Source organism: Podarcis erhardii, assembly GCF_964252035.2.
Source record: "Podarcis erhardii genome assembly, chromosome: 6".
In the NCBI taxonomy this organism is placed as follows: domain Eukaryota; kingdom Metazoa; phylum Chordata; class Lepidosauria; order Squamata; family Lacertidae; genus Podarcis; species Podarcis erhardii.
This window is the reverse complement of record NC_138510.1, coordinates 74,143,411-74,163,971: the sequence shown is the minus strand read 5'-3', so window position 1 is coordinate 74,163,971 and position 20,561 is coordinate 74,143,411. Positions and strand designations below refer to the sequence as shown.

At 45.3% G+C, this 20,561-nt stretch overlaps 1 protein-coding gene across 12 annotated transcripts in view; it reads right to left on the bottom strand.

Moving 5' to 3' along the window:
* Positions 1-5,576: 5,576 nt before the first annotated feature.
* Positions 5,577-20,561, bottom strand: part of BRDT (bromodomain testis associated) — a 63,658-nt gene continuing 48,673 nt past the window's right edge. For 11 of the 12 annotated variants that reach the window (XM_081865770.1, XM_081865774.1, XM_081865775.1 and 8 more), the window contains 8 exons: positions 19,747-19,808; positions 17,796-17,961; positions 15,631-15,749; positions 14,576-14,720; positions 10,327-10,466; positions 8,419-8,624; positions 6,606-6,765; positions 5,577-5,854 (listed from right to left, as the gene is read on the bottom strand). In XM_081865770.1, the coding sequence (XP_081721896.1) occupies positions 5,786-5,854; positions 6,606-6,765; positions 8,419-8,624; positions 10,327-10,466; positions 14,576-14,720; positions 15,631-15,749; positions 17,796-17,961; positions 19,747-19,808 (1,067 nt within the window). In that variant the 3' untranslated portion in view covers positions 5,577-5,785. The remainder of the gene's footprint in view (positions 5,855-6,605; positions 6,766-8,418; positions 8,625-10,326; positions 10,467-14,575; positions 14,721-15,630; positions 15,750-17,795; positions 17,962-19,746; positions 19,809-20,561) is intronic. The other variant, XM_081865776.1, reaches the window with a different exon arrangement.

The following is a 20,561-nucleotide window of genomic DNA, read 5'->3' as shown; positions in this document are numbered from 1 at the left end:
CCTTTGAAACCCGGGAAATTTAAGGGACATCATCAATAAGGGACAGCAGCGGGACACGGCGCTGGGATAAGGGAGTTTCCCGCCAAATAAGGGATGGTTGACAGCTATGATGCTCTGCCTTCACAGTAATGTTCCCAAATGCCCCTTTCTGGAAACCACACGAGGTGAGAGGGCTGTTGTGCTCAGATCCTGTTTGAAGGTTTCCCATAGACACCTGGTTGCCACCGTGAGAACAGGATAGTGGACTTGATGGACCATTGGCCTGTTACTGCTAGTATGTCCCTGTGTTACAATGTCTGTGTTACAATGAGGTCCCTGGCTTCACCCTTGGTGGGTTCTCCCGAGTTGCATCTTTTTCTGTTAAAGCACGAACTGGGCGAGTTGTGCCTGGGCAGCAACTTTTCCTGGGAGGTAAGATCGAAGCAAAACAAATAAGAGAGAAGGGCAAGAGCAATGGGATGTGGAGAGGGTGTGTGGCTGCCACTTGACAATTGCTAGCTTTCCCCGACTGCAAACTTGGTTGCCATAGAGGAATGTCAGGGGTTGCCTAGCAACCACCATACTCATCCCCTCCTTCAAATAGGCTTCCATTTGATATAAGGAGAGCGTCGTACAAAGAGGGGTGTGTGTGTGTGTGTGTGTGTGTGTGTGTGTGTGTCTTTTTAAGCATGTTTTTAAGCAAGGTAAACACCCTGTGAAAGGAAGAAACTAGAAGCACACTCCAGAAGTTACACTTGGCAAACCCCACCAGTAGCTCACGTGCTTCTAGCTTGAACTCTTTATACAGTGGTACCTCGGGTTACATACGCTTCAGGTTACAGACTCCGCTAACCCAGAAATAGTGCTTCAGGTTAAGAACTTTGCTTCAGGATAAGAACAGAAATTGTGCTCCGGTGGCGCAGCGGCAGCAGGAGGCCCCATTAGCTAAAGTGGTGCTTCAGGTTAAGAACAGTTTCAGGTTAAGAACGGACCTCCGGAACGAATTAAGTACTTAACCCGAGGTACCACTGTAAAGATTTGATGAGTGAGGTTATTACCCCTCTACTACTATCCAGACCAGGTCGATCAACCATTGCTACTGTGTCGTTCCTTCTAGCAGATTAAGATAACCAGGTGACAGCAAAAACTGCAAAAAAATTTAAAAAAAATAGCAGGGGCAATTAGAGTAAGATCTATTATTTGACTATTGATGTAAACCTTCAGAATGTATTTTGTATAGTTAAGTTTTTACCTCTATCTTCAGTACATTTTATTTTATTTTATTGCTATGGCTAGCGGCTGATGCAAATAAAGATTCTTCTGGTTCTGATTACTCTTTGCAAACTGCACAGATAAACTGCACTTGCCTTCTTTTCTCATGATCTGGAGACAATGTGACAGAAGGGAGATCAGTTGTAGCCAGTGAGGACCTGTAAGCCTGGAATGCGCTGGAGATGATACGGAGTTGAGAACATCAGAAGCATTCCTACTGGGGTCTGGCCAAAGGCCTGTTTGGTCCAGCATTGTGTTCAGTCCAGTATCCTGTTCCTGCAGTGGTCAAACACTTTTTCCATGCGTTCCCCAACAACTGGTATTTAACAGCATAACCCCCCTGATACCAGCGGTAATATATAGACATCATGACTGATATCCTTATTCTCCATAAATCTTCTTTCATAGCCAGCCAGCTTGGTGACCATCTTGCGATAGCAAAGTCCTTAGCTTAACTATGAGCTGCCACTGTGTAAAGTAGTAGTTTATTGTTACAAAAGTCAGGTGGCTCTCTATGCTGAGTGGTGGCAAGAGCCCATGGGGTTCCAGGCACTCGCCCAGGGGCTGTGTTCCTTTATACTCGCAGCAGTTCTCAACCTGTGGATCCCCAGATGTTGTTGGACTACAACTCCCATCATCCCTGAGCTCTGGCCTTGCTAGCTAGGGGTGATGGGAGTTGTAGTTCAACAACATCTGGGGACCCACAGGTTGAGGAAGGCTGCTTTATAGCATTGAGACATGGTGTGAAGACTGTTGTAGCTTTAAGAAATTGGGTTTATTCACCTGTTTACACCTTCAGTCTGAGAGGAGGGAGTCCAGATCTTACGGCATGGTTGTTTAAAGAGGCGCTTGTGCCCCACAGCCCTGGAGCAGCGCATCCCTGGAGTCCAAGGCATCTTCCCCAGTCAGCTCTGCAGCCAGCCTGCTCAAAGATGGATCCCATCCCTTTCTTCCTCCTTCTCCTTCCCAGAATCCCTTGCTCCTTTTTTCTGTCACCTCAAACACCCTTCCAAACCCCTGTCTCTCTTCTCTGGCAGGTGGGGAAGGACAGTTCTCTTGCATTCCCAATGGCCCTCAGTGGCCCTGTATTGTTGCTTAATGGCCCTAGCTTGGCCAGGTCGTGTGTGTGTGTGTGCGCGCGCTTTTGCATAGGCCAGTCCAGGAATTCATTTGCAGCTTGTATTCTCCCTTTGTATCCCAAATAATCATAATCTTCACATTTATAGGGTTTGGGGGGGGGGTCCTCCCCAAATCTATAACACCCTCTCGTCTCCCCGAATCTTGCAACATTCAGCTTCCTTGCATAACCATGGGTTCTCGTAGTGTTGTTATGAGAGAAAAGCTTCCCTCCGTCCACTTTCTGTATGCCATGCATCATTTTATACAAAGCTGTCATTCTTTTAACTTGGCTTTTTCCAGTCTCGAAAGCCACAAATGTTTTAACATTTCTTCAAAGGGGAATTGATTGCTTTGGTTGCACCTTTCAGGTTTCCATCTCTAACCTTCATTCACAAGCCTCAGCCTCAAGGAACCATATTGTGTGTCTTCACCAACTGGACTATAAAAGCAGGTGTGAGGGGAATAATAATAATAATAATAATAATAATAATAATAATAATAATAATAATAATTTATTATTTGTACCCCGCCCATCTGGCTGGGTTTCCCCAGCCACTCTGGGCGGCTTCCAACAGAGATAAAAAATACACTAAAATGTCACATATTAAAAACTTCCCTGAACAGGGCTGCCTTCAGATGTCTTCTGAATGTCAGGTAGTTGTCCATCGCCTTGACATCCGATGGGAGGGCATTCCACAGGGCGGGCGCCACCACCGAGAAGGCCCTCTGCCTGGTTCCCTGCAACTTGGCCTCTCGCAGTGAGGGAACTGCCAGAAGGCCCTCGGAGCTGGACCTCAGTGTCCGGGCAGAACGATGGGGGAGGAGACGCTCCTTCAGATATACTGGACCGAGGCCATTTAGGGCTTTAAAGGTCAGCACCAACACTTTGAATTGTGCTTGGAAACGTACTGGGAGCCAATGTAGGTCTTTCAAGACCGGTGTTATATGGTCTCGGCGGCCGCTCCCAGTCACCAGTCTAGCTGCCGCATTCTGTATTAGTTGTAGTTTCCGGGTCACCTTCAAAGGTAGCCCCACGTAGAGCGCATTGCAGTAGTCCAAGCGGGAGATAACCAGAGCATGTACCACTCTGGCGAGACAGTCCGCAGGCAGATAGGGTCTCAGCCTACGTACCAGATGGAGCTGGTAAACAGCTGCCCTGGATACAGATTTGACCTGTGCCTCCATGGACAGCTGTGAGTCCAAAATGACTCCCAGGCTGCGCACCTGGTCCTTCAGGGGCACAGTTACCCCATTCAGGACCAGGGAATCCTCCACACCTGCCCGCCTCCTGTCCCCCAAAAACAGTACTTCTGTCTTGTCAGGATTCAACCTCAATCTGTTAGCCGCCATCCATCCTCCAACCGCTTCCAGACACTCACACAGGACCTTTACCGCCTTCACTGGTTCTGATTTAAAAGAGAGGTAGAGCTGGGTATCATCTGCAACACGAAAAGGAAGCATGTGATTGAGAGCAGTGCCCCCCAACCCTTCTGGTTTCTGGGGTACACTTAGAAAACTAAGGAAACTGGCTTGAGTGGCACAAAATACCAGATTCAGAACTGGAAAAACGGGCGGTGCTCAGAGCCCTTTCCAACACAGGGTAGAGCTTTGCAAAACAAATAAAAACAAACACCTGCGCCACAACAGCAAGCAAAAACATAAATACATTCCCTCTAATAAAAAAGTCAAAATAAAAAGAAGCGGTAGGGTTACTTGCTGGGCACCCAAGGCAGTGTCTGGTATTGTTGAAGACTCCCATGATAGAGATAAACAAAACCCATGCCTTACCCAGCTCTGATACTGCCCAGAAATGAGCTGGGCTGGAGAAATATGATATGAGAAGAAGGTGGAGCACCTGGTCAGGTTTCACTCTCCTCCAACATGTGTACCATCTGGTATTAAGAGGTAGAGCGTACCCCATTCCCCACTTTATAGCCAAATAGACAAGAACATTTTTAATAAGACATGCACATCTGGTTTGACTCTAAGGTAGAGAGGTTCCTTAATGTAGAATCATAGATTTAGAAGGGACTTCAGGGGTCATCCAACCCCCTGCAATTCAGGAATCCTGCCAACAGCCATTCCTAGGTAAAGGTAAAGGGACCTCTGAATGTTAGGTCCAGTCGCAGACTACTCTGGGGTTGCGGCGCTCATCTTGCTTTATTGGCCAAGGAAGCCGGCATACAACTTCCGGGTCATGTGGCCAGCATGACTAACCTGCTTTCTGGCGAACCAGAGCAGCACATGGAAACGCCGTTTACCTTCCCGCCGGAGCGGTACCTATTTATCTACTTGCACTGGTGTGCTTTCGAACTGCTAGGTTGGCAGGAGCAGGGACCGAGCAATGGGAGCTCTCTTTGTCGCGGGGATTCGAACCGCTGACCTTCTGATCGGCAAACCCTAGGCTCTGTGGTTTAACTCACAGTGCCACCCGTGTCCTAGGTGGGCTCAAACCACCAACCTGAGCATGGTTGATCAGTACATATGGCCTCAGCCAACATGTTTAGGGCTGAGGTGTAGGTAACTGAAAAATCTAAACTTACAGGATGTAGTTCTATAGGAACTTTGACAAATAATGTTTGGTTGGTAGTTGAGTGTTGTTGTTTTTTAATGGAACAATAAAATAGGTTAGAAACTACAAAATCCACTAAACCTCCAATTATGACAACTTTTTTTTATTAACGTATGAAAGGTGTAAAATATAAAGACATTTGAGCATCTAATACAAACAGTTGTAAGGTGTGCATTCAAAAGAAAATGGAAATGATTCAATCTATTACGTAGGAATAACAAAAAATACTTGCATATTTACAGATTTTTACAAGGAAAATAGACACTGAAGATTTATTTAGGTTTTACTTTTCAAATGATGGGTAGGGAGAAGTCCAAAATGCAAATCCTCAATACTACATGAGCTAAAAGGCATTTTAGCTTGCCACATCAAATAACAACTTAAAGACATTTGCCAAATAAATCAAAGCTAAACAAAGTAGTTTAAATACCCATAAAAAATAAATCAGTACACATCCAAGGTGCTTTTAAATACCAAACTTGAACCCTGAAAGCAATGCCTGGCTTGTTTTGCACCATGCACATCAAATAAAGATTTTGAAACAGGTTTAAAAGTCCAGAAATAATAGTATTTCAAAACTAAGGCTAGGCACTGAAAACTGCCTCTAAGGATTACAGCAAGCCTTTACACTGAGAAGTTTTCAAGCTTTACAATTTTAATGGTAGCAAGTTTTATAAAAACTGAACTTATTACAGTAATATACTGGCTCTTCAAAAATGATTAACAAGTGTTCAGATAGAATTATCACCAAAAAATGTATTCCGGCAGTGAATGGAGTATTTTTCTGCAATCCAACATTACTTCTAAAGAACGGTAACCAAAGTTACGCCACCTTCCTTCCTCTCATTTCAGGGTTTCTTCAAACGTTGCCATAACGTCACTCTGAAAATTCATATCAATGGTGCCCACCATCTATTTAAAAACAAAAAGCAATTAAATGGGAGCGGGGCGGATTATTTATGTTGCAATGGTGTAGGTACTTAACCAGGAGTAAGGTAAAGGTAAAGGGACCCCTGACCATTAAGTCCAGTCGGGAACAACTCTGGGGTTGCGCGCTCACCTCACTCTATAGGCCAAGGGAGCCGACATTTGTCCGCAGACAGCTTCTGGGTCATGTGGCCAGCATGACTAAGCTGCTTCTGGCGAACCAGAGAAGTGCACAGAAATGCCGTTTACCTTCCCGCCGGAGCGGTACCTGTTTATCTACTTGCACTTGACGTGCTTTCGAACTGCTAGGTTGGCTGGAGCTGGGACCGAGCAATGGGAGCTCACCCCGTCGCGGGGATTCAAACCACTGACCTTCTGATCAGCAAGCCCTAGGCTCAGTGGTTTAGACCACAGCGCCACCTGCGTCCCAACCAGGAGCAAGGCGCACATAATTCAGCGTAATTTAATTTTGAGTAAACGTGCACAGAGATAATGTATGAACTTTTCTGGATTCAGGTTTCAACAGGTAGCAACCCATGGCAATCTTTAATGTGCCATGTAGTCAAAGCAGTCAGTGATACCCAACCTCTATTGCTAAGCTGGCTCTTCAGATGGGTCTAAGCCAATAAAGTCCCATTGATTTAGTTAGGAATAAGCTATTAGAGCAGATCCTTAGCTGCTGCAGTTTGTTATGTGACCAACACTGTTAAAGCTGATTTATACACCAATTACTTACCGCTTCTCTCCACCTACGCTCTTGTTCCATTTTTCTTGCCAAGTTACGGTCTCCAAGAAGACCTTGTGTCAAGCATAGCTGCTCTTTTGTGGATGCTGCTTTCGAAGGGGAACAGCTCGCTTTTGCTGCAGTAGGTTTCAAATCTGTTTTTCCATTGTTTCTATATAGGAAAAAACACACCCGTTGCTTATGGATTCAAAGATGCAGACCTCACATTTGAAGGAATAAAAATGGTGAAGGGACCCCTGACCATTAGGTGTAGTTGTGGCCGACTCTGGGGTTGCGGCGCTCATCTCGCTTTTATTGGCCGAGGGAGCCAGCGTACAGCTTCTGGGTCATGTGGCCAGCATGACAAAGCCGCTTCTGGCGAACCAGAGCAGCACACGGAAAAGCCGTTTACCTTCCCGCCGGAGCGGTACCTATTTATCTACTTGCACTTTGACGTGCTTTTGAACTGCTAGGTTGGCAGGAGCTGGGACTGAGCAACGGGAGCTCACCCCGTCGCGGGGATTTGAACCGCCGACCTTCTGATCGGCAAGTCCTAGGCTCTGTGGTTTAACCCACAGCGCCACCCACGTCCCTGAAGGAATAAACGTAACCAACAATCTGCAAGGATTTTGCATGTCAATTCCTAAACAGTGTACTCAGGGGCGGAGGAAGGGGCGGTGGGGGCAGTGCACCCCGGGTGTCACCAGTGAGGGGGTGACAAAATGCCGGGCAGCACTCACCATGGGGCCTGCAGTGCGCCCGAGCCACGCATCTCTCCTGGGAGTGACGCGGTGGCTTGGGTGCCTGCAGGCTCCACGCTGCCCAGACTGTCTGCCCGCCGCTTCCCCCTCAGCTGTGGGGGGATGAATGGGAGGAGGCAGGCAGATTCCTCGGCGGCCCCACGGAGCGTCCTGCCCCGACTCGCCCCACCCCACGGGCGGCTGACCCCACCCCTGGGCGCAGGGCACGCGCGCCACCCCAGGCACCCAATCGGCTTGCTCTGCCACTGAGTGTACTGCAAGAAGGGATGAAGTATACTGCAAAAAATCCACCATATTAGATGTATCCCACCACTCTGCTGATGGAAGCAGAGAGGTGCCATCCAGCACTGATTCCCCACTCCCGCTATCCAGCACCTGTGAAAATATAGGCAGTGGCATCCCAAGAGATGGATTTATAATGATGCACTGGGATTCCTTCAACTGACAACAATGCAAATAAATAAATAAATAAATAAATCTCAGAACTGCTGCCCTTGTCCAAAAAAAGCCCCTCCGTTACAGCTCTGATCACACATCGACTTTGTTGATGTGAAAACAAAAAGCTTGTTTGTGCTGGCCAATAAAGCGCACAAGCGTGGATTAAGATGCACACTTAATTTTAAACCAGAAAAAGTCAGTACCAAAAGTTTGGGCGACACTGATCTTGTAGTTAGTTTTCCCAGTTATGTCTCCAGATGGATATACCCGTGGACACTTTGGAAAAGTCATAATTTTAAATTTTACTTTATGCTTGCTAGCAGAGCGGCAGCTACAGAGTTACTAACAAGCTCAAATACTCATCTCTGCCAACAGTCAGTTCACATCGATGAAGTATAAACATGGGCATATGCAAACATCAGAGTAACCTTGAAAATAATACTCAATAGACCGTGCTGCTATTTTACCAACATGGTGACTAGCTATCGCCTCTAATTATTTCCCCTCAAATAGGAATCAGTTCCACATTGCCACAAAACAGCCCAGTTGGAAACCACTCAGTATGAGCATAGTTAAATGGACATGTGAAATACAGCCTTTCAATTTAATTATATAGAATTACAAACCTCTCTTTTTCCTGAGGGAGGCTTCTCAGTTTCCTCTCAGCTTGCTCCAATTGCCTTTTGCGGTCCTTTGCCCACTCACTTTCTTCTTTTTCTAGCGCTGCTTTTTGGAACTGCCTGAAGCTTTCATTGGAGGATTTGATTGGGGCCGGCGCAGGGATCATTTTACCTAAGCTTGTCCAGGAATCCGCATGCTTGACTTTGATGTCCTGAAATTAAACAGAAGAGCATTTCTCAGCTCTAAACAAAAGCAAGTTCAGAGTTTTCCACCTCGGACAGGACCGCAAAAGCAAAATAGCAGGCAGAGAGGATTTTGTGGTGGTGGTGGTTGCAATCATGATACCTTAAGAAACTCATCAGCACTTGATTTAGGACAGAACTGTAGCCCAATTCAGGTGTTATAACCTACCGGGCAATTAAAAACACATGCGAGAGAGAGAGAGAGCAGGAACTGACATGCTAACTTGTCACTTGGAGAGAAACTTATATAGTGGGAAACCTGCTGGACTCGTGCAAGCTCCCTGAACAATTTAGACCCCCACAACACGGCTGGGGAACATGAGGCCATGCAGATGTTTCTGGATTGCAACTCCTACAAGCCCCAGACAACGTGCTGAATGGACAGAGCCGATAGAAAAATCTGGAGCCCAGACAGAGGGCCTTTTTGGTAGTGGCGCCCACCCTGTGGAACACCCTCCCTTCAGATGTGAAGGAAATAAACAGCTATCCTATCTTTAAAAGACATCTGAAGGCAGCCCTGTTCAGGGAAGTTTTTAATATTTAACGCTGTACTGTTTTTAACACTTGATTGGGAGCCACCCAGAGTGGCTGGGGAAACTCAGCCAGATGGGCGGGGTATAAATAATAAATTATTATTATTATTATTATTATTATTATTATTACTACTACTACATGTTCCCCAGCCCTACTCCAGATGATCAAGATTGTGAACTGCATGCAAAGCCTAAACAAGCAGGAAAAAACCAATTGACTGCAGAAATTATCACTCAAATTCACAGAGGCCAAATGGGGAATGGTGTACTAGAATGATAAATGGAGCTAACTTACTGGTCACCACTCTCCCCCGTGAGGAAAAATTAACAAAGTGGGGATTCATCCCTTATGGAATATTGAATGGGAAGCAATTAGATGCCTATATTGCTATTATTACAGGAAGCTTCTAATTACAGTTGCAGGGGACCTTTGATGAATGGGATTTGTTTCTAAGCAAAGGAGCTTAATAGTACTGGATAATGGGACTATATGAAATGTCACTTAGAACCACTGTTTTAATTCCGTTCCGTTCCCAGCTGATTGTGTCAAAGGAACGTCTCAGCGGGGTCAAAATCCCTAGTGTCAAAGCAACCTTCGACTCACGCAAAAGCTGTTTTTGACCGGGGAGGCAAGAATTCTCTGCAGATCACATGAAAATTATGTAACACTTTGGACAAGATATATTTTGACAGCTGTCCAATGAATGGTGGCTGTGGAATCCACTAATCGCAGGATCCCTTTGCCATATCCTGCAGTTCAGCTAAATGCCCATCTCGGGTTGAATATTTAGCCAGTGGGTTTTCTTTTTTGGGGAGGGAGGCGAAATTGCTAACACAAATCCATTCTAAGGGACGTGTTTATTAGATGTCCTCTTGGACATATCAAAAAGCAGATCAAATTGCTTTGTCAACTATGAGCATGGGGCACCGGGTGGTGTGACTGGGTCAGCCACGCACTCAAGATTGCTGGCACCCTTTGGGGTAAGCGCTTTTATGGGATAGTCACTAGAAGCCCATTCAAAGCCTGATGACAAAGGTGCCATTCTCACCCCCTGCTATCTACATAGGCTGACTTTCGTTGGCAACACAAATCAGCCTCTGCTTTTCGCTGTTATCTTACAAGGCAGCAAATTATTACCTTTGCTAGAGGAATCTGAGGTTTAGCATCTCTCCTTTTTTTGCCCTCGCTGTTATCGGAGCAGCTGGCTGCAACAGCGGCATGTGCAGAATCAGTCATACGTTGCCCACATGGACCATCTGGCAAACCCGTCTTCAATTCTGGAATGTAAACAGAAGCTGTGAGTGACAAGGCAGCGAGTTTCAAGGGGGCGGAGAACACCTCCACCAAATTTCTTGCTGTCAGAGGAGAAAATAAAGCAGAGGGCTTCTAACTTAGCTTCTGTCCATTTGAATCGCAGGCTATGTTTCCACTCCTCAGCCTTGAAACGGTTTTATTTGTCCCTTGTTTACTTTGCGCGATTTCCAAGTAAGCAGAAGGGCAAGAACTCCCCGTGTGGCTGCAGCTGTCTATTTTCGGATGCCTTCTCGAGTGTGTGTAGAAGATGCACATTCCCCATTACTCGTTTTCTCCCTCCCTCCCATCCTAACAGGGACCATTCTGCCTCCCTGCGATGCGCTTTCTCAGGTTCCCCAAGGGAGAAGAGCCTGTTACTAAGTAACCTTGCATTTGGAATAAAACTCCCCAGGCAGCCGGCTTCCACTTTCTCCAAACAAATAGGTCAGCCCAAAAAACCTACGGATGGCATAAAGCTCACAATTCACTTTCGACCGATTATACGCACGCAAGAGTCTCTATGCTGCCAATGGAAAGTCCTCAGTAAAAGAAGCTGCATGCGCACGTGTCACAAACATCCTCAGAAAGTTATATTCCTCCCTATTCCTCAAAGTTTTCAGAGCAACCATTTGATAAATTAAGGCAGAGGGTTTTCAACCAGTGTGCCTTGAATGATGGTCAGGGGTGCTGCAGGCAACATTGGCCTCTGTCCCTCTTTCCTTCCCTCCCTCCTCTGATGCCCTCTTGCGTCTCTGCCTCCCAAAGGCTGTTTGTTGCAACAACCTTAGCTACAAGCTCCGCAAGCGAGTGGTGTCTCTGGCGCTGCCCAGAGGACTCCCAGTGAGAGGGGAGAGGAGAGCAACACTTCACAAGGGATGGTGTTCGAAAAGGGGTGAGGGGCTGCCGGCTCTGCAGGCAAGGGGTGACATAACTGGGCTGCTGAGCCCCACAGGGGTGCCGCAGAAAGAATGGAGCTGGTCAAGGGAGCCATGGACTCAAAAAGGTTGAAAACCTCTGAATTAAGGTGTAGTTCAGGACTGGAGTTACTACAGTGGTACCTCGGGTTAAGTACTTAATTCATTCCGGAGGTCCGTTCTTAACCTGAAACTGTCCTTAACCTGAAGCACCACTTTAGCTAATGGGGCCTCCCGCTGCTGCCACGCTGCCAGAGCACGATTTCTGTTCTCATCCTGAAGCAAAGTTCTTAACCCGAGATAATATTTCTGGGTTAGCGGAGTCTGTAACCTGAAGCGTATGTAACCTGAAGCATATGTAACCCGAGGTACCACTGTTCAGGATTGTAAGCAAAACATTATGTGGCCCTGTTCTCTCCCCATAACCAACCACTGCAATACATGATGGTTGTTAGAACCATTTGCGCATGGTTTCTGCCTGTCTCCCGGTGACCCGTTGGTGAAGTGCTGTAGCCATAGGCGGGTTTCACACTGGCAGAAATCAAGAGGCATCAGGAAAATAAGACTTCTCTCACCGTATGCCAAAAACTAAATTCTGTGTTATGTTGATGAATGTGAGTTACTGACTCCCATAGGTAAAAGGGAGCTTCAAATGGCCAAGAACTGAACTGGGCGATGAGAACAAATATTGCCAGTAGTATAATTCACTAAGGCCTTATCCACACATACATTTCCTCCAGCTTTTCCAGGCACGGTCCACACTTAAAGGGTCCGTGTCTGAGCATGTTGCTGTTGTGTTTCTTTGCTTTGGAGCTTTTCCCTCAAAAAGTTGGCTCTTTATTTATTTTAAATTACGTTTTTATTAAAGATTTTTTTGTGTGTGTGTGTGTGTTATAAAACAAACAAAGAAACAAGGAAAAGTATACAAATCAATACGGCTAATCTGACCCAACAACACCCCCCTCATGCATACAAACAAACCACTCCGCAAACAGCCAAATTGCAACCAGCCAAGCTCTGAATCCTCCAATCTCTCGCAATGCCAATACAAATAAATAACTATATAAATAAAGGGCCTGCCCTTGTGACACGGACACGAAAACCTTGCAAAAACCAGCTTTTTAAAGCTCAATCAAAGCCAATGGCAATCAGAGGAAAACCCTAATTTACATCTGCTCTAGGGCAAAAACAACAACAACGCTTGGACACAGAGTATTTAAGCGCAGGCCTGTGCCTGGAAACAGCAAGGGGAAAGGTAAATGCGGATAAGCCCTAACAGATTCAATTCCACTTCAATTCTAGTACACTTTAACTCAATGGTGTTGGATATGTTGAAGGAATTAGTATATGGAGGGCAAGAGGATTGGTAGATAGGCTTCTGAGCGCTGCTGGAAGCTTTTGTTTTAAGATTTAAAATGCGAAAAATGTTGGGGAAGAGAGGGCTCTATCAAAGGCGAGTAAGCCACTACATAAAATCCCAGAGCAGATTTAGGGAGGCGGCATTAGCTTGTTCAATGGCTTCACTGGAAACAAACCATCAAATACAGAGGGCATACATAACTTGAGAGCAAATAAAAATCTCACCATGATTAATCATTTAAAGCATTTATTTAAGACTATAAATAATTGCTATAATTTAAGTTACAGATAGGTAGCCGTGTTGGTCTGCCATGGTCAAAACAAAATAAAAAAATTCCTTCCAGTAGCACCTTAAAGACCAACTGAGTTAGTTCTAGGTATGAGCTTTCGTGTGCATGCACACTTCTGCATGCACACGAAAGCTCATACCTAGAACTAACTCAGTTGGTCTTTAAGGTGCTACTGGAAGGAATTTTTTTATTTTGCTATAATTTAAATTGCTATAAAACAGGGTGAGCTGAATCACATTATGTTTTCCTCTGTTCCTCTTGAGTCTCCTGCAAAATGCTGCCTGTGAGGAGGAAGCTGTGAATAAGGTACACGGCACAAAAAGATGCCCAACTTAGTCACACTTGCACCTCTCATTGTGCAAAGGTTTGCAACTTGTATGTGTCAGTGATGTCAGCTGCTGCAAATATATATCAGACTGTACTGTGATTTTGCTTTTTCCAGAGAACAGCTTCCCCTAGGATACGGCACTAAACCAGGGAAGTAAACTATCTAAAAAAAAAAAACACCCCACCAGCCATACAAGATTCTGCTTTCATTGATTCTGACCTGCATTGACGCTAAGAGAGCAGATCTGGTATCTGTACTGTTATGTACTGAGTTGAATAGGATCCAAAAGGCAGCAGTCTGATTGGTCCTAGAACAATAGGATTCAGAATGCAGCAGTCTGATTGGTTCTAGAACAATAGGGTCCAGAATGCAGCAGTCTGAATGGTCCACAGGAGCCACCCAATCTAGCTCCAGGTGGAAGTGCTTCGGAACCCTTCAGACAACATTAGAATGGTGTGTATATCGCAAAGCCTGAATATTTCACAATGAAATCCACAGAATTTCCCCTCCGCTGAATTTTACATTACAGAAGTTACCCGCAACGCACTTCATTGCATTGCATCACCCAGAATTTCCTACTACTTTGGAAATTGAAAGATTAGTTAATATTAGCAATCGGATTAAATAGCAATCAGATTAAATCCACACGGTGATCACTTGCTTTTAGGACATATTTTCATGCAGTTGGCCTCTTTGCATAATCCACATCTCACTGAAACAGCGGCAAAACTGTTTCAAGCAGATCTGGATGACAGCCTGTGTCGCCCTTTAAATAGTCCCCTGACATATGCGAGTCCCGCAAGGCCATCTGTTTATCCAATTGCCAGTGTGGCACAGCATTTAGATAAACCAACAAAACAGAGTACAGTGGTACCTCGGGTTAAGTACTTAATTCGTTCTGGAGGTCCGTTCTTAACCTGAAACCGTTCTTAACCTGAAGCACCACTTTAGTTAATGGGGCCTCCTGCTGCTGCCGCGCCGCCGGAGCATGATTTCTGTTCTCATCCTGAAGCAAAGTTCTTAACCCAAGGTAATATTTCTGGGTTAGCGGAGTCTGAAGCGTATGTAACCTGAAGCGTATGTAACCCAAGGTACCACTGTACCGCTTTGTACCACTTTATCTGGACTGGGAACACCCACAAACATTTATTCTGAAGTCTACATCCCAGTCACGTTTGTATTTGCTTGACCAGAATACATACTTTGTTCCTGATTAATTGGTTTCGAGCCAGCAGTTCCCAAAGAGGCTTGTGTATGGACAGCAGATGTCTGTGCCTGATGCAGTGATGTCTTCCCGTTTTCTTTGCTACTGCCTGGCAGGCTATTCGAAGAGGAAGAACAAGATACCTGCAGGAAGATTCAAGGTCTTTTAGATAAATATTCCATGAGAGGTGTCAGCCATCCATCTCCCTCACCCCACGGGGATTTTGTTCTCTTGCAGATGGAGGGCAGCATGCGCCATTTTGTAGTTCCCCCTGCTTCTCACACGATGTTTTCCCTTCAGTACTGGAGAAACAGCCACCATTGTGGAAGAAAAAGGTCAAAAAGGCTGAAGCGGCTACATGGCTCTCCATAAAGCTATTTCTGCAAAAACCAGGTCTTTAATTTTCAGTGGCTTCTTCACCCAAAATTCTTCACCCAAAAATCTGTTTGGGAGAGCTCATATTCTCTAAACAAAAACAAAAAACAAAAAATAATAATGTCCAAATTTATTAGATCCCAATACATTCCCTTAGCTATTTCAAATTTAACAACTGTATACAGTCGAACGGAATCAGTTCTGGAAGTCTGTTTGACTTCCAAAACATTCTGAAACCAAGGCGCAGCTTCCGATTGGATGCAGGAAACAGGAAGCTTCTGCAGCCAATCGGAAGCTACGGAAGCCCCGTCGGATGTTCGGGTTCCAAAGAATGTTCGCAAACAGGAACACTCACTTCTGGGTTGGGGGATTCGAGAGCCAAAACGTTTGAGTCGCAAGGTGTTTGGGATCCAAGGTACAACTGTATATTGAATACCAGGTGGAATTGGAACCCTTGGGTTGGGTCCAAAAGTCCCCTTCTCCTATCAGAAGAAGCTCCTTCTGCTGAAGGAAGGGAGCCTTCAGATCCAATATATTGCCAACTATGTCAACAAGGGACAAAAAAATATTCTTTTTTAATAACGTTCTGTGAAGGCAAACCACCAGAAGTATCAAATAATTAGGCGCTTTTTAAAAGTTAAATGCAATTTTAAAAACGATTTTGTCAGCGATATTCACCTTTGAGTGCATGTGGGGAGACTGGATAATGGATGGGTTGACTGCCATTGGCAACAAGCTACTTTGAGTGGCTTGCTGAACTGGAGTACAGTGCAGTGGAGAAACAACAGCTATTATACCTGCAAAAAGCAGAGGAGGGAAGATAAAAACAGAAGAATGCCATTGCCTCAGAGTACAGCACCCAATTAATGAAGCCATGCGCAAACAATCCAAGCTGAACAAACATAAGGGTTCAAGCATTCAGAGGAGGAAAACCACATACACACTTAAGTAATTTCAGTCGGGATCCCACTGGGGATGGCTCTTTACTCTAAAAATGCACTTTGTAGGGTGATGCCTGTGGACCAGTCTACAGATTGGCTCATGCCTTTTGTTACTGGTTAGTATTACAGGGACGCAGGTGGCGCTGTGGTCTAAACCACTGAGCCTCTTGGGCTTGCCAATCATAAGGTCTGCGATTCGAATCCCTGCGACTGGGTGAGCTCCCGTTGCTCTGTCCCATCTCCTGCCAACCTAGCAGTTTGAAAGCACGTCAAAGTGCAAGTAGATAAATAGGTACCGCTGCGGCGGGAAGGTAAACGGAGTTTCAATGCTATTTTTAAAGGATATTCATCATAATCTACACTTCAGACAGGGTTGCCATACATCCGGATTTCCCCAGATGAACTACAGCCATTTTTGCCCGGGCACTGTTTCCAATGGCCAAATCCTGGCTGTGTCTGGGAAATTCCGGAAGCATGGCAACCCTAGATAATGTATGATATAAAAATATAGGGGGGGGGAAATAGCCATTTTAAAAGCAAATAATATATAACACCACTATATATGAGGTAGGCTTGCCTAAACAAAACAGATTTAATAGGCAAAAAATAAAATAAAAACAATAAAGCTAATCTTAATAGGCAGAGAGTTTGAGAGGTGCTAAAATACGGATGTCTTGCAAGTGCTGAACAAACATGAAGTGCCACTTGGAAAAGTACCAGTTCCACAAATTGAAATGGTCAAATGGACACATTTGGGGTAAGATGATCCTTTAAGTAAACTGGCCCCAAGCTCTTAAGAGTATTGCCGTACATAACAATAAAGGTAAAGGTAAAGGGACCCCTGACAATTAGGTCTAGTCGTGGCCGACTCTGGGGTTGCGGTGCTCATCTCGCTTTACTGGCCGAGGGAGCTGGCGTACAGCTTCCGGGTCATGTGGCCAGCATGACTAAGCCGCTTCTGGCGAACCAGAGCAGCGCACGGAAACGCCGTTTACCTTCCCGCCGGAGTGGTACCTATTTATCTACTTGCACTTTGACGTGCTTTTGAACTGCTGGGTTGGCAGGAGCAGGAACTGAGCAACGGGAGCTCACCCCATCGTGGGGATTCTGCAAGTCTTAGGCTCTGTGGTTTAACAATAGGAACACCATAAATTTAATCCCATAACAAATTGTCACCCAGCGCAGATCTTTGCCAGGGCCGCAGCCTCCCACCACAAATAGCAAACAGTTTTTCTTTGAGCATGTACACAGCCACGGGTGACAATCAAAACTGATCTCCTCTAAACTTTTAGGATGGTGTCCATGCAGCCTGGGTTGAAACTTATGAGACTGTGAAGAGGGGACTGACTGCTTGTTGGGTGACGTACAACTGAAAGGTTCTGGCCTTCTGGGAAGCACTAAATCTACTTTGCAGATTTGCCATCTGATTACTGTGAATGGGCCTGTCACTCTGGCCAATTCTAGATAGAAATTCAGGCTTCGACACAAAACAAATCTTAAGTTTTCCTTAACGGCAGCTGATGCTTCTTCTGAAGTTACGTGTGCCCTGTTTAAACTTGTATTACCAGAACACACAACACATTTTTTAAAAGTAGGTTCTGAGCTGGCAACTGTTGCTTATACTGAAATCCATGCCTCTGCTTCTAACCAACTTGTAGATAAAGCAAATATTATAAAAAAAACACCTCGCCATGTCTCCCATGCTCTCTCACCCAAAAGGAAACGAAACACAGGGTACCGCTCACGGAATTCCACAAGGGAACAGGGACCACTTAAAAGCTATGTGCATATGTCAATCTTCCTCCAAGGAGTACATGTTTGTGCGGAAAGCCAAGTCACGGCCCTACAAAAGTCACCGGGGAGCATCTTTTGTGAACAGCCCTCTTTTCTGAGAAGACCTACCTGGAGGAGAGACAATGCTTTGTTCTCGTGGTTTCAGAGGGGTATGCTGTAACGTCTGGTGAGCGATCCTCGTTTCCGTGGATCTCTGAAACTGCATGCTGGTGGGCGAAGTGTTCCGTATCTGAGGGACAATAGCGCAGGACATCCTTGGATATAGCAGAGGCATCTAGGGAAGAATTCAACAGGGCTATTTACACCAACAAAGGTCCGTATAGTTAAAGCTATGGTTTTCCCAGTAGTGATGTATGGAAGTGGGAGCTGGACCATAAAGAAAGCTGATCGCCGAAGAATTGATGCTTTTGAATTATGGTGCTGGAGGAGACTCTTGAGAGTCCCATGGACTGCAAGAAGATCAAACCTATCCATTCTTAAGGAAATTAGCCCTTAGAGCTCACTGGAAGGACAGATCGTGAAGCTGAGGCTCCAATCCTTTGGCCACTACATGAGAAGAGAAGACTCCCTGGAAAAGACCCTGATGTTGGGAAAAATTGAGGGCACAAGGAGAAGGGGACAACAGAGGACGAGATGGTTGGACAGTGTTCTTGAAGCTACCAGCATGAGTTTGACCAAACTGTGGGAGGCAGTGGAAGACAGGAGTGCCTGGCATGCTCTGGTCCATGGGGGTCACGAAGAGTTGGACACAACTAAACGACTAAACAACAACAAAAATTTACACCATCTTACTCACTGACCGAGTCCTGTACAGGCTACTCCCCATTTTTGCACGTTTGGCACATGCCTGCCATTTTTGGTGCCTGAAAGGGGAGGGATGGATCGGGCTGGCCCTGGCGGTGGCTGGGAACATGGTCCCCATGTAAATGGGGAGTTGCCAGCACATCACAAATGAGGTTCCATCTGTAGGAGAAGTGCATTATGCATCTGTGATAGAGAGAGCCTTTCCAGGAGTGATGCCCCAGATTTGGAAAACCCTCCTGAAAGAACTAAGACCTTTTTTTGTGTTGGCTTAAAGACTTTTACTTGCCGAGGCTTTTTATATTTATGGTTTTAGCCCACAATTGTTTTTTTTATCGATTATTTCAAATTTTATTATGCCATTTTGATCTTGTCTTGTTTTAATATTATAGTCAATATGCAATTTTTATTTTTTACATATACTGCCCTGGAATTCCTCTTTCGTGCAAAAGTGAAGCTTAGAAAATGTCCTCATATGTTATAGTGATACCTTGATTCTCAAACGCTTTGGTACTCAAACAACTTGGAACCCAAACACTGCAAACCCGGAAGTAAGTGTTCCTGCTTGTGAACTTTTTTGGGAAGCCAAACATGCTCCGTTTTGAGTTTTACACTTCCGATTTGAGTGCCACACTTTTGTTTTGAGTGTTATGCTGAGGTCTGTCTCTTTTTGCTATTTATTTTGTGTTTTTGTGGCTCTTTTTTTTTGCTTGTTTTTGTGACTGGGTGGAACCCAGTTCAGCTACTGATTGTGTGACTGCAGTACTTTGCTTGTTGCTTTAATTATTTTATGGATCGATGGTCTCATTAGATAGTAAAATTCATGTTAAATTACTGTTTTAGGGGTTTGTTTTTAAAAGTCTGGAACGGATTAATCCATTTTGCATTACTTTCTATGGGAAAGCGTGTCTTGGTTTTGGAACGGACTTCCGGAATGGATTACGTTTGAGAACCAAGGCAACACTGTACATAAAAATCTGCATTTCAGAGAAGGTATCGCTATGAAAACCAGACTCTAAGAAGGATTGGGGGGGGGGTAGTCCTCAACTGTGGGAGAGGAAAAGATTCAGGCAGGATCAGACATCTCTTTAGAGCTAAACGGATGCATAGGATGCTGCTGCATGCAATTAGCGCGTTCAGAGGTGCTAGCATGTCAGGAAGAGGTGCAAAAGAACAGTCAGAGGGGAAGAAAAAGAATAAGTGAAGACTTGTGGACATTTTATAAGCACCGGGGTGGTGGTGGTGGTGGGGAATTTACCTTAAGCTGCTCTCTGCAAAATGAATCCTTTTGCCCATTTTCATTTTGCTGCAGGCACATTTCTGTAAAAGACGTAGAAATTTAGACTTTCAGGCTGTGGATACGCATGTTGGCATCACATACATTTCACTTTTGTCACTCTGTCATTCTGTACATTTCCGAGCACAATTCAAAGCATTGGTGTTGACCTTTAAAGCCCTAAATGGGCTTGGCTCAATATACCCGAAGGAGCGTCTCCACCCCCATTGTTCTGCCCGGACGCTGAGGTCCAGCGCTGAGGGCCTTCTGGCGGTTCCCTCACTGCGAGAAGCAAAGCTACAGGGAACCAGGCAGAGGGCCTTTTTGGTAGTGGCGCCCACCCTGTTGAACGCCCTCCCGTCAGATGTCAAAGAGATAAACAACTTCCTGACATTTAGAAGACATCTGAAGGCAGCCCTGTTCAGGGAAGTTTTTAATGTGTGACATTTTAATGTATTTTTTAATCTTTGTTGGAAGCTGCCCGGAGTGGCTGGGGAAACCCAGCCAGATGGGCAGGGTACAAATAATAAATTAACAACAACAACAACAACATTCCCTCCCATTTCTATCTCAGGTCCTTCTAACCCACGAGTGCCTTAGTTAACACCTCTTGCAACCTGTTCTTATTGGGACAGTAGGTGTGTGTTGCAAATACACATACACTACACAAACACAAACACACAGAAAAAAAGCTGCTGCTCGCCCTCTCTCTTGCAGTTCTTCAAGGAGAACTTCATCACAAACATAGCTTGCCCAGTTAACAATTTAAGAGTCTGGCGTGAAAGAAGTTCCAGGAC